Source organism: Triturus cristatus, chromosome 2_1 (genome assembly GCF_964204655.1).
Source record: "Triturus cristatus chromosome 2_1, aTriCri1.1, whole genome shotgun sequence".
NCBI classification, from domain to species: domain Eukaryota; kingdom Metazoa; phylum Chordata; class Amphibia; order Caudata; family Salamandridae; genus Triturus; species Triturus cristatus.
This window is the reverse complement of record NC_140581.1, coordinates 219,249,517-219,268,003: the sequence shown is the minus strand read 5'-3', so window position 1 is coordinate 219,268,003 and position 18,487 is coordinate 219,249,517. Positions and strand designations below refer to the sequence as shown.

General features: G+C 43.3%; 1 protein-coding gene across 4 annotated transcripts in view; it reads right to left on the bottom strand.

Annotated features, from left to right (window-relative positions):
* WDR7 (WD repeat domain 7) overlaps nucleotides 1-18,487 on the bottom strand; it is a 1,596,127-nt gene that overhangs the window by 1,353,879 nt on the left and 223,761 nt on the right. For all 4 annotated transcript variants that reach the window (XM_085630124.1, XM_085630134.1, XM_085630121.1 and 1 more), the window contains one exon: nucleotides 15,156-15,297. In XM_085630124.1, coding sequence (XP_085486250.1) covers nucleotides 15,156-15,297 — 142 coding nt within the window. The remainder of the gene's footprint in view (nucleotides 1-15,155; nucleotides 15,298-18,487) is intronic.

Below are 18,487 nucleotides of genomic sequence, written 5' to 3'. Positions count from 1 at the left end.
GGAGGGAGGACCAAACGTTTGGCAGCTGGATACTCAGCTGAGTTTGCAACAGAGTATCTGGTCCACCAACTCTAAGCAAGGCCCTATATTTCTTTCTGTATATCTTGACTTCCTAGAGAAGCAATTTGTCCTAATTAAGTACGTCCAGTGAAAAAGTAGATCCAAGAACACATTAGGGCAATAGATCAGAAATAAAGACAAATTACCCATCAGCAACCCACTTCAGTACCAAACATGTTGCAACTGAACTATTTTAGCTGAGATTTCATGCCATTTCTGTAGTAAACCCCAACCCAAGAGGGGACAACAGAGTTTTAATATTAAGGAAATTGGAACCTTGTTGGATCATTAAAATCATCATTGAGCTGTTGATAAATGCTTAAACCAGGACAGAGTTGCATGTTTTTCTGACTGATTAAGCACCTTTGGGAGTTTACTGTCAACTGTATTGGCTTGGTTTTATCTGTATATTTGTACATATATTTTATTTTCAAATTGTTCATGTTTGATTTGTACTTTAGCAAGTAGAACATTGTATTGAACTATTCTAACTAATATTAGAATATTGGAATGTTGAGCGCTCCACTGAAGACAATGGAGTGCTCCAGGCTTCTAATGGCCGGTAGAAGCCGGGAATCAGCAATATTCCAATATTTGTTCACAGCTTATGCTGTGAACAAAGGCCTCACGTAGCCTGGGTGGATTTCAACCCCCCAAGGCTCTGTGAGGCCTTTGTTTTACAAATTAGAACATTCTTCCCTCTAGGGGCAGAATGTTCCAATATCCTTAAAGCCCTCTATAGCGGGCTCTACCGGCCATTAAATGCTTGCTCCTTTGTTAAAGGCCAGCTCCTTTGTTAAAGGCCCTCACCGGCCACAGCATCTGCACGGTCTCCCTGGGGACTCCATCCCCCAGCAGGCACAGCGTCAGGAGGCGCCAATGCGTTTGTTCCTTGTGCCAGGAGGCGCATAAAGGCAGTCTCGGGCTCCCGCAGCGCGGGACGCACTGGCGTGCCCGGGTCGCGCCCCGGGCAAAGCCCGGGCCAAGGGCGGGCCCATCTGTGCCCGTCAGCTGTAGGAAAAGGCAGGGCTGGGCAGCCCCTCTTTCAACTAACATTACTCAAGAGGTCTGAGGTGAGTGCCCATATATACTATCTGGATTGTCAAGAGAGGGCTCTAAGCAGTCACTATGGGAAACGCACTGGGACATTACCTGCGCGCCCCTCCACCACCAGCATTGGCAGCATGCTAGAAAGGGTTGTCAGCATTGTGTCTAGCAAGATTGAACTAACTGACCGACGTTTGTTTCTGGCAAGTGAGGCTTTACTTAACGGTCTTCTAGCTGGAGGGGCTTAAGTTGACTCTATTCCTGTATCTGCTCCTAGCCATGTATCTACCATTGTACTTCGCACTCCCCTGCGCCAGGGATCTGGTCTTAACAATACTATACTTCCTAGCGAGAGCCCAAAAGGATATGACAACGCTGAGCCGCGGCTAAATACGGGCACACCAACAACTACTGCAGTCCCAGCGGCTAAGCGCAAAAGGAAGCCTTGAGAAGCCCACTTGCTCGAAAAGGAAACAACACATCCGCACCAGTTCAACTCGCACTTGTTTGACCTCGTGGATACAGCCCCCATTGAATGTTAGTACCCAAGAGGTTGCACCAAATGGGAAGCCAAGTTGTTCGATCTACACTCAGACCGAAGCCGTATTTTCTGCACCTGACCACAGTTGTCTTGGGGACACTTTCGTCAACACTGTTATTGACACATTCTCTGCGCGGATTAAAGATTTGATAGGCATAAAATGTACCCGCCTATGGAAGCGCCTAGATCATCTGGACACCCTTATGAATAAGCTGAGTCAACAACGAGACAATCCAGACTGTTGCTATCACTGGGGAGGGACTGACCTTGATACCGGATGCCCCACCTAATATTAATTCACCGGTCCTCACTCCATCCCTGCTGACCGCCCCCTAGCTGGAAGCTCATGTAGAACATGTAGTAAAGTCAGGGAGTTCTTTCTGCCAAATGGCTAACGTAGCATCAGAACAGCCCTCTACTAATAACGGCCCATTACACAGGGTTGGGACCGCTCCGAACATGCCCCTAACCTTTTTTCTGAACGTGTCATCAGCTCAGTTGGTGAGCACCTAAATTTAGGAGGTTTGAGTAGTAATGTGCCCGATACCCCATGGAGAAATCTCTCTGAGCCCAGCATAGATGTCCTAGGATTGCCGCCAGCAGAATGTCCCTATGTCTTGGTATTGGCAGGGGTACCAATCCTCAAGAAAGAACAGAGGGAAACTTGGGACCAACTGCGCAACAAATGTGTGGACTGGCTATCTAAATATAGGAGGTTAAATGTGTCAAATATGAATGAAATTATCATGGTATGAAGAGTAGGGTGGGTGGGTGTCTCACCTAAGAACATAGAGGGGGACTGTATAGTGATCAACTTTCGCAGACTGGTTATGGTCAGATCACTAATGAGGGTACAGGAGGATACTCCCACCAACCCCACGCATATTTAGTCATTGCTACTGGGCTATTTTTACAAACCGATTTCTGGGCCCCCTATAAATGACCCTGCTTTTTCAATCGTACACAAGAGGTTTTTAGCATTGTCTGACCTGGACACTCAGGATGGACTGTCCCTAACACTGGAGAGTAACGAGGTCGACCCCTTACCTAATGCCCCAATGTTTTTATCTGTAACATGCGACCCTGTTGCCGCAACCAAGGCTACCACTAATTCAAATCTAAAGATATTAAGTTGGAATGCCGCTGGTTTACAGTAAAAAAGAAACTTACCGGATAGGTTAGAATTGGTAAAACAGCAGGACATTCTTATGTCCCACGAGACCTGGGCCACACAAGATTTATTTATCGAAGGGTTTGAATGTTTTAACATTGTTGCCCTAATCCCTAAACTAGGCCGACCATCGGGTGGTCTCTAGATTCGGGTAAATATTTCTGCAGGAGGTAGTGTTAAAGCTCTACAAAAAGCGACAAATTTCAAGCCCTAATATATAAAAGGGGAGTATCTATTTGTATACTCAATTTTTATAATAAAGATTTTTATATTACACCAAATATAAATTTTATTAATTTGCTTGATTTCGTTTCTACCATACAGCATCGTTATGGATTTGATAACACAGATGGCATTTGTTTGGGGGGTGACTTCAATGCCAAGATCCCCAGGGAAAAAACTGCAACTATAGGGTCCAGCAATAGAATGCAAACCTGTAATAGGGGTGAGGAACTAATGGAACATCTGCAAAATCACAATCTAATGAATGTTATGGAAATTGCTGCAAGATCCAACAACAATAACCTCCCAGAGCCAACATTTAGAGGCAGGGGCATTATCACTACTATAGATTATGGGTTTATCTCACCCACTCTTGAGGATTGTCTATTGAAAGTCGAGGTTGTCCCTACTACCCATGGCGACCATAACCCAATTAAAATAGTGTTGAGATTCTCCCCCAACCCGACATATAAAAATGAATCCGGCGCTAGGAATCCGGCTCCTACGACGAAGATTGGTCTGGCGAGGCGTCAATAACACAGACTTATTTTATACGATGGCAAGGGACTACCCGAGACTTATTGACGTATGCTCATCATCATAGGACAATAACCCCGAGGTAATTGGCACCTTTATTAAACTTTGTGAGGCAATTAAATCTACACTATCAAAACAAATTGTCGGAGCACAACACGGACAAAGATAGTTCAACAGTGAATGTTCAACGATATACAGCTAAGTAAGGCCCTCTCAACCAACCCTAGATGTCATTCTCTTATTAAATCACTTAAGCAAAAAAGTAGAACTCACTTATTTCCCAAAGGAAGGAAGAACTAATGAAAAATCGCTGGGATGCCCTTGCCCACTTTAAAGAACGGGAATAGTTTTTGGGCCGCGGTCATAGACATGAGATCTATGGGACAATCACTGACCCCGATAAGTCATAATATAACTAGTGAGACATGCAGGCCCTATTCTCTATTATTTACACAGCCTCAGTACTTAACGAGGATCCCTTTGAGCACCAGGCCCCCATCAGCATCCCAATATCTCTATCTAAAGTTGAGGAAGCTATTCAACACAGCTTGGGCAACAAAGCTCCTGGACCTGAAGGGCTCCCCATTGATCTTATTAAGCACAAACCTGATTTTTGGGCGCTACTCTTACTAAATGTTTTTAATAACCTAACTAATGCCCCGTTACAAAGTACTTGGTCAACTAGTATTATTGTCCCAATTTTTAAAAAGGGCGACCGCTCCCAACCAAGTTGATATAGACCAATTTCCCTTATAGATAATACTCTGAAAATTTTAGGGAGGATTTTATACAATAAGATTAAAACATGGACCGAGGAAGATTGCATTTTACAACTGTGCCAGTTAGGTTTTAGGTTAGGTTTTAGGAGTAAAATAGGTACAATCGAACAGTGCCTGAATCTTAATCTAATTATCGGGATGTACAGCTTAGCCCAGCGATCCCCAATATACCTGGCTTTTATGGACCTCACCTCAGCTTTTGATTTTGTCACTCGGTCACGTTTCTGGTCCATTCTTTTAGAATACGGTTTAGATGAGGTTTTAGTCAATTTTTTAGCCTACCTGCACAAAGATCTGAAAGCTCGGGTGAGGATTAATAAGGGTGTGGAGGTTTCTAAAGTCATTAGAGTTTGTAGAGGGGTCAGGCAGGGGTGTGTCTTGGCCCCTCTTTTTTATCTTATACATCAACAAACTACATAAGTCACTGATAGTACTCACCAACGACGCCCCTAAAATCAATGGTAACATACTCCCCGCCCTATTGTATGCAGACGATGAGCTTGTAATGGGCTGTACACTTAGTGCAGGGTTTTGTGGATTTTATGGCTAGTTTAGACTTGTGCACCAATTAAATAATATATTTTATAATGGCCTGCGGGCCGAGAAAGTATCTTTTAAACTCCATTACTGTGGCCTATCAGAGTTTACAACGCACTTGCACTTTTCGTTATTTCGGGCTAGTTTTTGCTGCTAATGGTTCCTGGCCTGACCATGTGGTGCACAGCAGGAACAAGTTCTCAAAGGCTATGAACTCGATTTTTGGTCTTCCTCAACCAAAAAGGACAGGGGAAATTTAAGCAATCATGACTTTTTTTAAATCTTAGTGCATATCAACAGCAACATATGGTGCAGAGTTCTGGGGTTTCATTAAGAGCAACAGCATTCAGTGTGAAGAAAATAAACTTTCGAAAATTCCTGGGAACACCAATCTCAGCGTCCCAATATGTTTGCCATAGCGAACTAAAATTGCAATTCATTGAAGACTATATAAAGGCTCACCCGCTCTATTGTGGTTAGCAATTTGGAAAAACCCAGCAGCGTCCCTTACAAGAGAGATAATAGGAGATTGCCTCAAGTGCGAGAAGGGAAGGGAAATACCCTGGCTTGCTGCAGTGAGGGACAGTTTAAGCAGTGTCAATCATGAACAGCTCTTTTTAAACCCAACAGAAATAGATAGTGTGAGTAAAAAAGACCTTTGGATGGCTCTATGTGCATACTATAGCAAAGCAAGACATGAAAGAGATCAAGAAAACAACTTTCGTAACTTGTATGACTATTGAGAACGTTTCACATATGCCATCTAGTTATCTCCTAAAACCAATAGGCCGCTGGGAGAGGGGACTCCTTTTTCGCTTAAGGGCAGGCACTGTAAAATTCTTACTCTGTGTCCCCCTTGGGTACAATGCTAATCAAGACCACCTGCCATGCCCATGTGATGGCCGGAATGGGTAAACGACACTCCATTTTTTATTATTTTGTAAATTTTATATAAAATATGCAAAATAGCTTTTGATACCGTTTTTAAAAAACATCTTGCCTGTCCACCTTGAAGCTGCTTACATGAAAATTCTTAGATTGGAAGATGATGAATTAGTTCTTCGCGTAGGCTCCTTTTTGAAAGTTGCAGCATGTGCCCGTAATACGATGTGTACCTTATGAAGGATGTTCTCACTGAATTAATATTTATACTGTTATTATGAATAGCATGAAATAAGCAGCCATTCTTTGAAGACTTGTTTTTTATAATGACCATGATGGCACGAATCGAGTGGGCATTAATCGGAAAACTGTCGTATCTGTTAATAATATGATGCATATTTACGTAATGCTTTTATTGAATTGCTTTTATATTATCCCTATGACTAATTTGAACTTGTGTACTTTTATGCTGCTATGTGACTTGTTCTTTTCTGGATATATTCTTATCCGAATAAAGATTTTTGAATTGAATTGAAATTGTTAAAGGCCCTTTAAAGGCTATATTGCCACAATGATAATGGCTTCTATGGGTCTCGCCCCATTTCCTGATTTCTAAACTCAACTTCGCCACCTATACCTATTTGTGGATCTTAGGACCTTTTATTTCAACATCACAAGTGGTATAACAGATTTGATATGTATCCCAATTGCATGTGAAATTTTGTCATACTCACCAGACCTCTTGATTTTCTAACCTATTTCTGAAACTGTGGAACCATTCGTCTGTTATCACAAATGGGATTACTTATTTTTTTCATTTATCAAACTGTATGGACATTCTGTTGGAAGTATGTAACTTATTTTTATCTTACTCATACCATCCTACATGTGGGTTATTCACAAGTTGGTCTTACCACTTTGTCTACTTGTTTGTTTCTCTTTACAAGCCAATCATCCTCCATGTAGCTTATTCATATATTGCTCTTATCACTTATCTGCTTGCTGGTTTTTGCTTTACACGCACATCCTATTTTCTGTTACTGCCACCCCAAGATGGCATGGCGGCTATTTATAACAACTGTACAGGTACTATGACATTGCCGAACAGAGCATGTTTGAGACACCTCTTTCCATACATTTTTGTTTGGCACATTCCCCCTTTGGCATCCTGTGTTCATACATTGGATTCATCCCTGTTTTCAGATAAGTTTACAATGGCCATACGCCATGTCCACATAAATCTCAGGACGCACCACTCCTTCAAGATGGCGGTTTTCTGGCCACAAAGCTTTCCTGTTGTTACGGGTTTGTCCTACTCTAGCTCTCAAACATCATGCTATTTGAGTGTTCTTCGCATTAACACCAATTCGTCTTCCACATCGAGGTGAATACAGTATTTTAGGTGAGTTACCGGGTCTGTTATCTATTGCTTAAGGAGGTGGGGAGGAACCCCTTTAAAATACTTTAGAGATATTTCGCTTATGAGGAAGTGCTTTATTTCAGCTCTTCATTATCTCTTTCTTTTTCAGCCACATAGCATGGGCTTATCATGGCCGAACTTGGAACCCTTTCCTGTACTTACTTTGGAACGTGTAGTTGGCAACAGGATTTCCGCAGTTCTTCCTACTGATATCGTTTGATGGTAAAATATATAGTAACCTACTTAGTAAGTTATTTATGTTCGGTGTAAATACATTTTCTATACAGTGGTTTAACAATAATGTTAACCTACTTCTACATATCTATATAATTTACACAAATAGGGATTTACCTTGGCTTTTGCCATTTTGCTACAAAATATTTAATCTTGAAATACTTCATTGATCATTCATTAGATGCCTGATGACACACAAATTCTGAAATATTTAACCAAGGTACTAATTTCTCTCTCGTGGTTCTAACACACCTGATCAGCACATATACTTTGCTGTTTCTTTACACTTACCTTCTTCTCTTTTAGTGCCCGAATAAGGGAACACTGCCGACAGTGAAGCCAGACTCCTACACGAGCAGGCTGCAGCAAGCACGCCAATAGGGAGACAGAGCGGGTAAGACTCCAGCGGCCCTGCTAAAACACAAAGAACTGGGAAAATTCTTACATAAGGGAATCACTGAAACCAAATGGGGAACCTTGCCACGCCTCAGCGGACATCAACCATGTAATGCCCGCTATTAAGCTTCTCTTTCTGCTTCCACTAGTGATATGCCGTTTGGCAAGCTTAATATCTACTTTGACTCCATCCAATTGATGTGGCTGGAGAGTAAGCATAGGCAATACTGGGAAGTCCCCTTTACAAAGGAGGGTGTCACTCTGGCCATCCGTGGTATGGCCGGAGATAAATCGTCTGGATTAGATGGCCTGACCACCCAATTTTACAAAGAATATGCTTGTAACGCCCTGAACGTCTCAGGATCGTTTAACAGACACGACAATGAGGACGCAACCACTTGTGAAGGGTTAGTTCTTTTAATGAAGGCAAATAAAATACAAAGAACAAACAAAAGTTATAGTCACTGGAATCCTCCAGGCTAAGTACGTTACCAGCCCACAGCACGGATGGTCCTAACCGTCCTCTGCATATACGCCGATCCCGGCGTATGCCAACAGAGGGCAGAAATGAAATGGCCGACAATGCCAATCGGTAGGCTGTGAGGGGCACGAAGAGTGTTGGGGAGAATCAAGGAGTCAGGGAAACACCCAGCCGGGGTCTCTACCTGAAGGGAGCAGCCGCTCAACCTCTTCCTCAGACTGCACCGGGACGCGGAGTCACCTCCTGGTGATGCGTCACCGATACCCCAATCACAAGCAAGAAGACTGAAACGAGAGCAGCCGCTCGATCGATCCTGTGGACTTCCGAGTCTGTAACGCGGCAAACACCTCCTGGTGTGCGTTACAGCTGGCAGTCCCTGTGTCTCTGGTCGGGCTGGGAGTTACGACTCCAACCAGCAAAAGCGCCACTGCGCTTGGACTCAGCCGAGTCAAAAAGCGAAGCTCAATGGTTGACCGGTAGAGCTTCCGGGTCCTTCACAGGTGACGATGGGTCAAGACACGGCCCAGGGAGTAACGACTCGACCTACCTCCGTTCTTGCCTTACTGGAGCACCACTCCGGAACACTGCTCTTCACGAAGCAGGTACGTCGGTGTAAACACAATATCCGACAGCCTTGTACCTCCCGGTTCCTCCCTTTATAGGGCGTGTTTTCCTTGAGTTATGTAACAGCTCTCCTGTTTACATAAGGGCGTGTTTCCCTTGAGTTATGTAACAGCTCACCTGTTTACATAAGGGCGTGTTTCCCTTGAGTTATGTAACAGCTCTCCTGTTTACATAAGGGCGTGTTTCCTTTGAGTTATGTAACAGCTCTCCTGTTTACATAAGGGCGTGTTTCCCTTGAGTTATGTAACAGCTCTCCTGTTTACATAAGGGCGTGTTTCCCTTGTATGACAGGAATTCTTGACAATGCTGACCTTCTGGCTCTGCATTTGTTAGCAATATTTCAGGTGGCAATGCAGTCAGACCAATTACGGGCAACTGTTAGTGAGGCTCTAATGATCACGATCCTTAAGCCTGGCAGGCCACTCAATTTATGCGATTCCTATCAACCGCTATCTATGGTTAACATAGATAATAAAATATTAGAATGCATGCTTGCAACAAAGCTGCTGCCTCTGCTCCCTAGCCTAGTTTGCCTTGACCAGTCGGGCGTCTTTCCGGGGTGCTCTACTTCGTACAACCTTTGCACTCTCTTTTGACTGCCACACACTATGAACCCACAACTTCCCAGAGTGGCGGTTTTTGTAGACACCAAAAATAATTTTGATTACCTGGAATAGCCTTTCCTATTTGCGCTGCTTCTACGCTTAGGGTTCAGCTCCACATTCCTTGAGTGGATTACCCTCTTCTCTGCGCTACCCATGGCTCGACTGCATGTTATTGGCTTCATCATAGACCTCATAATATTTAGTAGGGGGACGAGGCAGGGATGCCCACTTACCCCAATTCCCTATGCAATCGCTATGGAATCTCTCCTGGCACAGCTAAGACAGCACCATGCCAGACGGGCTGGTAGTATCTATGTATTCTGACAAGGTCACTGTATACATCAGGAATCCAATGCAAAATTAGGCCCCGGTACTCTGTAAGTTTATACTCTTAAGTCTTGAGGGGGAGCCCCGTTAACTAGACGAAATAGTTCCCAATGGACTTCCCTCCGGGAGTGGGCAAGTGACTCTGTGCATTATCTGAGGATCCAAATCAGCAGACTATACGTTCCTGTGGCAAGAAAACTATGGGAGACCTGTGGAGTGGCTGGAAGAGCACATACCTTGTAAATGTAAAAAATTGATACTTGTATAGCGCACTACTCACCCGCAAGGGTCTCAAGGCGCTTGTACGAATACCGCTGTGGAACCCATCCTGGCTTTCCCTGTGAGGCGTCCACTCCTGGGCACCCCCAAGGTGGAGGCCAGGCATCCTTAGCGTTGTGGGGGCCATTGTGGAGATTAAGCAAGCTATTGCCCAGAGTTGCAGAGTGGGACTCCACGATTGGAATGGCACCGAGGCGAGAATTATCAGGTCCGTGGAATTTTTTGAGCCCAAGACCCGCCGAGGCGGGGAATTGAACCCTGGTCCCGGGCTAGACCTCTGCATCAGGGTCTGCCGCTCTAATCATTGTGCCACACCTCCACCTGTTTGTGGAGGTGTTTGCCCTTGTACTTAGCCGGAAGCCTGGCGATTGCTAAAATTGTACTACTCCCTAAATGTTTTCACCTCTTCATAAACATCCCTATGCCCCTCACCAAAGCCTTTTTCATCCTCCAAAGCTCCCTTTAGATTCAAATGGCGTGGGATGGTGAACAACCAAGATTCTCCTGTGAGACGGTCACCCTTCTTCCCCACCCCCTAAGCAGGGAGGGTCCGGTGCCACGGATTTTGAACTGTATTACTATTGCGTGCAGGTCCAAAACGCTCATCATTGGTTCCACCCTACCCAATACCCACCCCAGGCTGCAGTGGAGGCAGATAATACCAGCCCTTGCCCCTTAGCTATGGTATTGTGCAACACACCGACCAGACTCGCTCCTGAAATTGATGCGGTCAGATGCACGAAATGGCTATTGGAACTAGTTGAGACGCAGGGCGCGGTTGCCCTGACTTAACACCGCTGACTTAAGTCTCATTCATAACTCTGCGCTCCCACCATGAGAGAGAAAATAGTACAGCGGCAGTTAAAGTGGTTGGGGCTGAACACACTTGGGGATCTGTACCCTACTGGCGAGTTCCTGTCTTTACAAGCTGTGCAGTCGTGTCCTGGCTGCACTCCATTAGATGCCTTCCTCTACTACTACTGGGAGTGTTTGTGGAGTGGCACAACCCACATTTCCCCGAGAGCCTGAAACTGATGGGCCTTAGACCGCATGTGTGGTGCTTTCGCTGCGGATGTAAAGACCCGGACTTTCTGCTTCTGGCCTTGAGCTGCCCTGGGATTTTTATACCTGTCTGAGGGACATAGTTAGTCACTCCGTACCAATAATACCCCTGGTTGCTCTCTTTGGCAATGTCAAAGATATCCCTGCTAGCTATGCTATTCCTACTGGCTATGCAGAGGGCTACTGTGCGCTGGAGATGCAACTGGGAATCAATGCCTATGAAGCGACAACACAAAGAGATATATGGGCCCCATTTGTAATTTTTACTTCTCGACATGTCACATGAGTTCCTGACTGCCATCTGTCATAGCTTAATATATGTGGCTGGGGATGTGAGACTAGTAAGAACCAAAGTCACAAAAAGCTCCGGTAAACGGACATATGGAGTTCTGGTGGCTTATGTGATGACCTTAAATGCTGTTGCAGGTCCACAGACAAGAATGTTAGACATGGGCACTGATAAGACTTACTGCGTAATAATGCATGTTGTAGGGTTGAAATGTTGCTTTTTGTATGATGTTCAACTCTTGCTTGTAAAACTCAATTACAAAAAACTGTTTAAATTAAAATATTCTTCTCTTTTTGGTAGCTATGCAGTCACTGGGTTGCCTTGGCTCTCCTTGTTTGGCACTTTGTCATGCACTTCGGTCTTCCACTTTGTTTTGTTATGTGCATGACACTTCAGATTGTTTTTCTTTAGGTGTATTAATACACTCCACTTTGGCGGTACTAATTATATTTATGAACATTTTTATTTTGGTTTTGCCACAAGTCACTTCTGTATTATATGCTGTGCGTTTATGTCATGCTTGGCTCACTCCTACTTGTCATTTATACCGATATATGTATTAAGACCTACATCTATTGTGTCTATAATTATTGCAGCTTTGAAAAAGTTGTCTAAAGACAAAACACATGTTGGCTACTAGCTTTTGTAAAGAAGTTTCAATCAAGACCATGAACGATTGAGACAGGTTTTCAATAAATCACTTGGATTGCTGAAACAGTCTGGGACGGTTTGTCTATTCAAGAACTACGGTGTCACATTCCATAGTAATGCTTATACTGTGAACCCTTTAGACCCTACAATCAGTGCACACCGTATGGTAGCAAAATGTAGGATACCATGAGAGCACCACATTCTATCCCACTTACACAAGGTGTAAAACGATTACTTTGACCCCACCTTTGGCATTCCGATTGAGATTCAGTAACCACTGCTACCAAAAGTTTTATTAAATACAAGAATAAACACAAATGATGCTTCAAGGCAACCAGGATTTTCTAGGACTGATTGCTTAGAGATGGCTGATGTACAATGTTTGGAGGGCATTTTGCATTCACTCATACTACTTTTATTTGTTGATGTTTTCCTTATTAAGATGATAATTCTTACATTTATGATAAGAGAAGCATAGCCCATTATAACCACTAATCGTTTGATAATACCACTGCTTGTGTGTGCATTGAGTTTGTGGGTTCAGGGAGGGGTCAATCTATCTTTGACCTGTAAGAGATTCTCTTACAGGTTTGTCAGATTCCAAGCACCCCTAAAACCTGTAAGCATGACTGGGCAGAGTGCAAACACCTGTCCATTTACCAATTGTGTGCAAAGGTCATAGTTTCCGTTGGGGGCTGGGAAATCTACCCTGATGTGACCCCTATAAGATAGCTGTTCTGGAAAAAAAAATAGATACTTAGACTTTATTTTCAAGTCTTGGGATTCCCTGGAAATTGTGAATCAAGAGTAAAACAGCAAGGAATTGTGGGCCCAATTTGAAAGAGAACAGAGTGTGCGAGCTCAGCAAGCTGGCTCATGGATCTGAGCCACAAATGTCCTGGCTTCATTTCAAAACAGTTTTGATGTTTAGATCAGGAACCCAGGATGCTTGTAGTAAAAACCAACGAGGTAGAAACGATCTTGCTGTAAGTAAAATTAAAAGCTCCTTGGACAGAGTAGTGGCCATGCCCATCATTTAAATTTTACAAAGAATCGATAAACTGAAACCAAGTAGTCCTCATGGACTTTGATGTGTCATGAGGATTACCGGCATGGGTGCAGAGAGGGAGATGCATAACCTCAGACAATTTTAATTTTAATAATCTTAGTAATTAAAATGCCCTCGATTACTGCTGAGAAGTGAAACTATATCCCATAGTTACAATGGAAGGGACACTCAGAATAGAAACTAAATAAACACGTAATAATTGAGGGTCACAGTACACCGGAGTCGGACTGTCAGCTGCATAATTACATTTATGAAGACAGAGACAGCAATTTAAACAGCATATAAAGCAAACCGTATAGTCAAACAGAAGAAACAGCTCTCCTGTATGAAACATAGGCTACGAGGCAACAAGCTGTTGACACTTCTCAAAATATATAAATGCAGGGGAGACCTATTTACTTGCCATTTTGAGCTAGGAAAAATAATTCCTTTCAGCAAGATCTAAATCTTGGGAACAACTATTGAGCTCGTTATCAACAAACATTTGTGTTTACAAAACTCCGTTTCAAGCAATGGAGAATAACACAGGAACCCTGTGTTCACCGCGGCCCTGGAAACTCTGAACTAGTTTCCATGAACAGAGAGCAGAAAGTACAATTTGTGAAACGTAAACATATAATTAAAGCCCAGGGATGTAGAAGAATTTTGGGGACTTTTATGGCTATAAAGCACTGCTGAGAGGTTTAGAGCTAAGAACCAGTAACAGTGGCCACGGTAGACCTTAGTTGCGGTTTCTAACGTGTATGGGTTTCACCTTTTTCAAAGGTTGTCAAAGGAGAATTCAAGTTTTCTATGTAGTGTCAGATTTGGATAGTGAAGTCTTTCTGCTGTACATCAAGCAAGATATTACATTTTGAGAGGAATGATTGTCAAGACATTCATAAGAGCCGACTATGCTGATGCCTGAACTAGTCGCCTCTAGTATAACCTAGTAACCCCCTCTGGATACTGGTCTTGCTTTCTTGCCTATTGCTGAGCTTGTGGTACTGGAACGATCACCATGTACACATAAAGACTACTTCAAGCTTCCAGAACCTAAATGGCGCGGTATATAAACACACAGAGAATAGAAGCGTAGATACAGTATCCCTAAGCAGACATAGGCAAGCCACACAAGGTAAAAAGAATGACAGCAACACTATGCCATCACAATCTGATAATGCATCTAAGGTTTAAGAACATACAAACATCGGTTGAGAAAGACATTTTGTGAGACAAGACCCACAACTCACTGGAGCACCCCCATGTAGACCATACATCCCATGGCTGCCTGACCACCAAAAACACCAAGCGGCCATGGAAGAGGTGGAGGACGTACTATACAGAAAATACCTAACATAGAAAAGGGTGTATTGACGCATTTGTTTATATTGACTCTAAGAAACCGTTTTATTGACTTTATGTTGCTGTGTTTAAGTGATGGGTGCATGTATTGTGACTTGACATTTTTAATAACCCTCAGAATGGACATTTTTATAATTTACAAGGCATATTTGACTTGGAAACAATCAAACCTACAACTACAGAACGAATGGAAATAAGTTCCGCTTCCATTAACAGCTTGACCCCTGAAGAAACAGATCTCGCATCACAAGCACAGTCATCAGTGGTACTGCTTTGAAAATAGAACTAAAGGACAGACTGACGTGGCGGCAGACGGGCAGCACACTGTAGTAAGCCATGCTTCCTGGCAGATGAGCTTTATTAAGTATCTGCAGAAGAAGAAACAGCCGGCAAAGCACTGAAGGAGTATTCACATCAAACCATAATAATCATTTCTCCTGTCGAATCAGGTTTAGCATATTATGACGGCTTGCTAGGCTGGCGGGAATATCAGATGCATATATATTGAAAAAACAATTTTTAAAAACTGCTGAAGACTTATAAATCACATTCCATTCCATGCTCGACACCAATATGATAACTAGAGGATTGCACATACCTTCAGGATTTTCCTGTTGCTCAAAGGCATCTGGAACACTCCAAATACAAAGTCTCCCCGATGAATCTCCCTGTATTAGGAGCTTATGGAAGCACTCTCTGCGTCCATAGAAGAACCGAGTTACAGGAGGGCAAATTAGCAACTGAAGAATAAAGATACGTTGTAAAAAAAATAGTGCGTTGCAACAAGCAAATTAATAACTTTTGACGTAAGAAAAAAGAAAATATTTAACAAAAACAGTTATTAAGGCACCATGAAAATAGCTATTCTAAACATTTTTTTTTATTATTGGCTGTATTTGGATATTTAACTCAATTGTTACCACAAAAATATCTAAGCTTGCAATTTAGCACCAAAAGGTCACTATTTGTTTGTAGTATTTATTTATGAACAGCATTTGTTTAGCGTGGATCTAACCACAAGGACAACAGAGTCCTTTACATACAACATAAAATACATACATATTGCAAAGTTGGGGAACATTTGAACTTTTAAATGGTTGTCAGTTTATACTTTAGGTAGCTGAGTAGGCAAAGGTGAACGAAAAAGCTTGTATGAAGGGGATTCGGGTGGAGCCAGTGAAGAGCTCTCAGGATGTGGGTGATGTGGTGTGAACAACCATGTGTAGGATGGCTTTGAGTGGCTTTGGAGTAGAATCAGGGGAGTCAGCAGCAGTCCATTCCCATTGGGTAAGTGTGAGAGCGCCAGTGATTGAACTGCTGTCCTGGAGTCCAAGGGAATGGATGGAGGGTTTGAGATTCAAGTGCAGTATTACCGTTTTAGCAACGTGGGGAATCAGAGTTCGAATTTTATCAATGATAACACCAAGCAATATGTGTGAGAAAAGAAAGCGGGTGAGATTTCAAACTGGGATAACAGTTTGAGCCAGTTATTAACAGGCTGGAAGGAGTGACTAGAGTAAGCAGAAGGAATTCAGACTTTGATTGGTTCAATTTGAGGAAACAAAGGTTTATCCGGTTGATTATTTTTTCAAGAATGTTTACAGGGTGGACAAGATTGAAGGGAATGGAACTTTTTGGTACAGTTTGGTTTCCTCTGCAATCTGCAGACTGGAAGGGATGCTTGTCATGAAGCAGAGTTTGAGTCGCATTTTGCAAATAACTTTTTTTTAGAAGGGTGAAGGAGATGTATTTTGATGAAGAAATGTGGTGTTTCCTATGCCCTATGAAGTTCACATTCTGGATTTAACTGTGTTATGTCTGCTGTACGCCACTGTGTCATATGTCCCGTGCAGGTCCACTGTCGTTTTCCCTATGTTAGCATGAGCACGTTGCAAACTGCCCCCTAATTTGCGCAGGTTATCCTTACAACCATATTTTGCGTTGTGGCGCACTGTACTTTCAGGCACACTGTACTTTCAAACAGAACCTGCTGCTGTTTTTGCATTCTGTTCTTTCCTGGGATTTAGTCTGAACACTGTAGACAAGGTCAAACAAAGTTAGTGTCTATTTTGCATGATACTGATCCGGACACTTTCTCTTATGTCGATGACATATACCAGACAGATGATGATTTAAATCTAGTGGTAGCCATTAAATCTAGGATCCATGGTACTATCAAGCAGTGTAGAGTAATTTATAAAACGGCTATCAGACACGCCAAGAAAGAATGGGATGAGGATCGCTGGCGTTGTCTGTTGTTAGCATGTAGAGGTAGGAATATGACCCAATTTTGGGATCTTATTAAATGGGGGAATGGACATCAGTCAATAATCCCGAATAATAATGTCGAACCGCAGTAATGGGTTGTCTTCTTCGAAACACAACTCCAACTGGTTTCAGAGAGGTCAGGGGTTGTCCCACAAATCCAAATTGACGTCCCCCTGCTGTTTAATACAAAAGAGGTAGAGACAGTTCTTAAGTCTATCCCAAGTGGTAAGGCACCGGGGCCTGACTGCATCCCAGCCGATTTATTCAAACAGGATTTTGATTTATGGATACCCTACATTACAAACTTAATTAATTCAATAGCTGGTGGAGCCCCAATTCCTACATCATGGTCCGGAGCGGAAATCATCCCTATCTATAAGAAGGGTGATCGTTCCGCTCCGGCCAATTATAGGCCCATCAACCTGATTGACGCTATTCAAAAGATAACAGCACGTGTAATATTGGGTAGGATCCAGGGCTGGATGTCTGAAAATGACATTTTATCTCCTTTACAGGCGGGGTTCCGGTGTCATATGGGGACTTTGGATCAGGCTTTTAGATTTGTTCTTATATATTGGAAGGAGGTCTTTTTGGGTAGGGGAATGCTCTTTGCTGCCTTTGTGGATCTAAAATCCGCCTTCGAGCTCGTGCCAAGAGCAAAATTATGGGAGGTCCTATTGAGACTGGGGATGCCTAGAGAGTTAGTCTCCCTCGTGGTTAGACTCCACGAATCAACGTATGCTCAGGTTCGTTGGGGGAAACCGGGCGAGGTTACAAAGAAATTTGAGGTAGGAAAGGGCGTCCGGCAAGGGTGTGTGCTGGCACCAACCCTTTTTTCTCTATTTATCAACGGGGTAGTGCAGTATTTTGTTGACCAACCAACGGACGCGACAATGGTCGCCGGCCAAAAGGTGACCCGGCTCATGTTTGCGGATGACACGCTGATATTATCCAAAACGAGACAGGGGTTGCAGTTAGCTCTGTCTCGTTTTAAGGAATTTTGCTGCGAACATGAGCTTGTGGTTAACGTAGGGAAGACTAAGTTTATGGTGCTCCATGGGTCCAAGCCCGTCAAAGCACGAGACTTTATGGGTGGGAAACCTCTGGAGCAGACAAAAGTCTTCACATATTTGGGTGTCACTTTTGGCGATAAGTTGAGCTGGGATCCCCAAGTTAAGATTCTCGCACTGAAACACACTCAATTAGCGGGAGCATTGACCAAGGAACATAGGCTATCATTAACAAAGCCAATAGCTCCAGTGGTCAAAATTTACACGACTAAAATCATTCCAGCTATTTTATATGGTGCTGAAATCTGGGGGTTTTGTAACCTGACCCAATTGTCCACAGCCCAAAATAAATGTATGAGATCGGTTGTGGGCCTGCCCCAATCGTCCCCCCGTACTCCACTGCTGTTTGATTTAGGCTGTCATAGTATTGAGGATACTGCCCGTTATAGGCCATTGGCCTTCTGGAGGCGTCTCTGGATTACTCCAGAGCTCCATCTCTTTGCTAGGGCTTTGTCCGAAGTAAGGGGATTGGATCGCTCGCATAGGATCCCATGGCTGATTGGCATAAAATCTCTCCTTATTGACAAGGGGATGAGGGAACTTTGGGAGAGCCCTGAATCAGTGGAATATCCTTCAAAAGAAGCCTATCGAG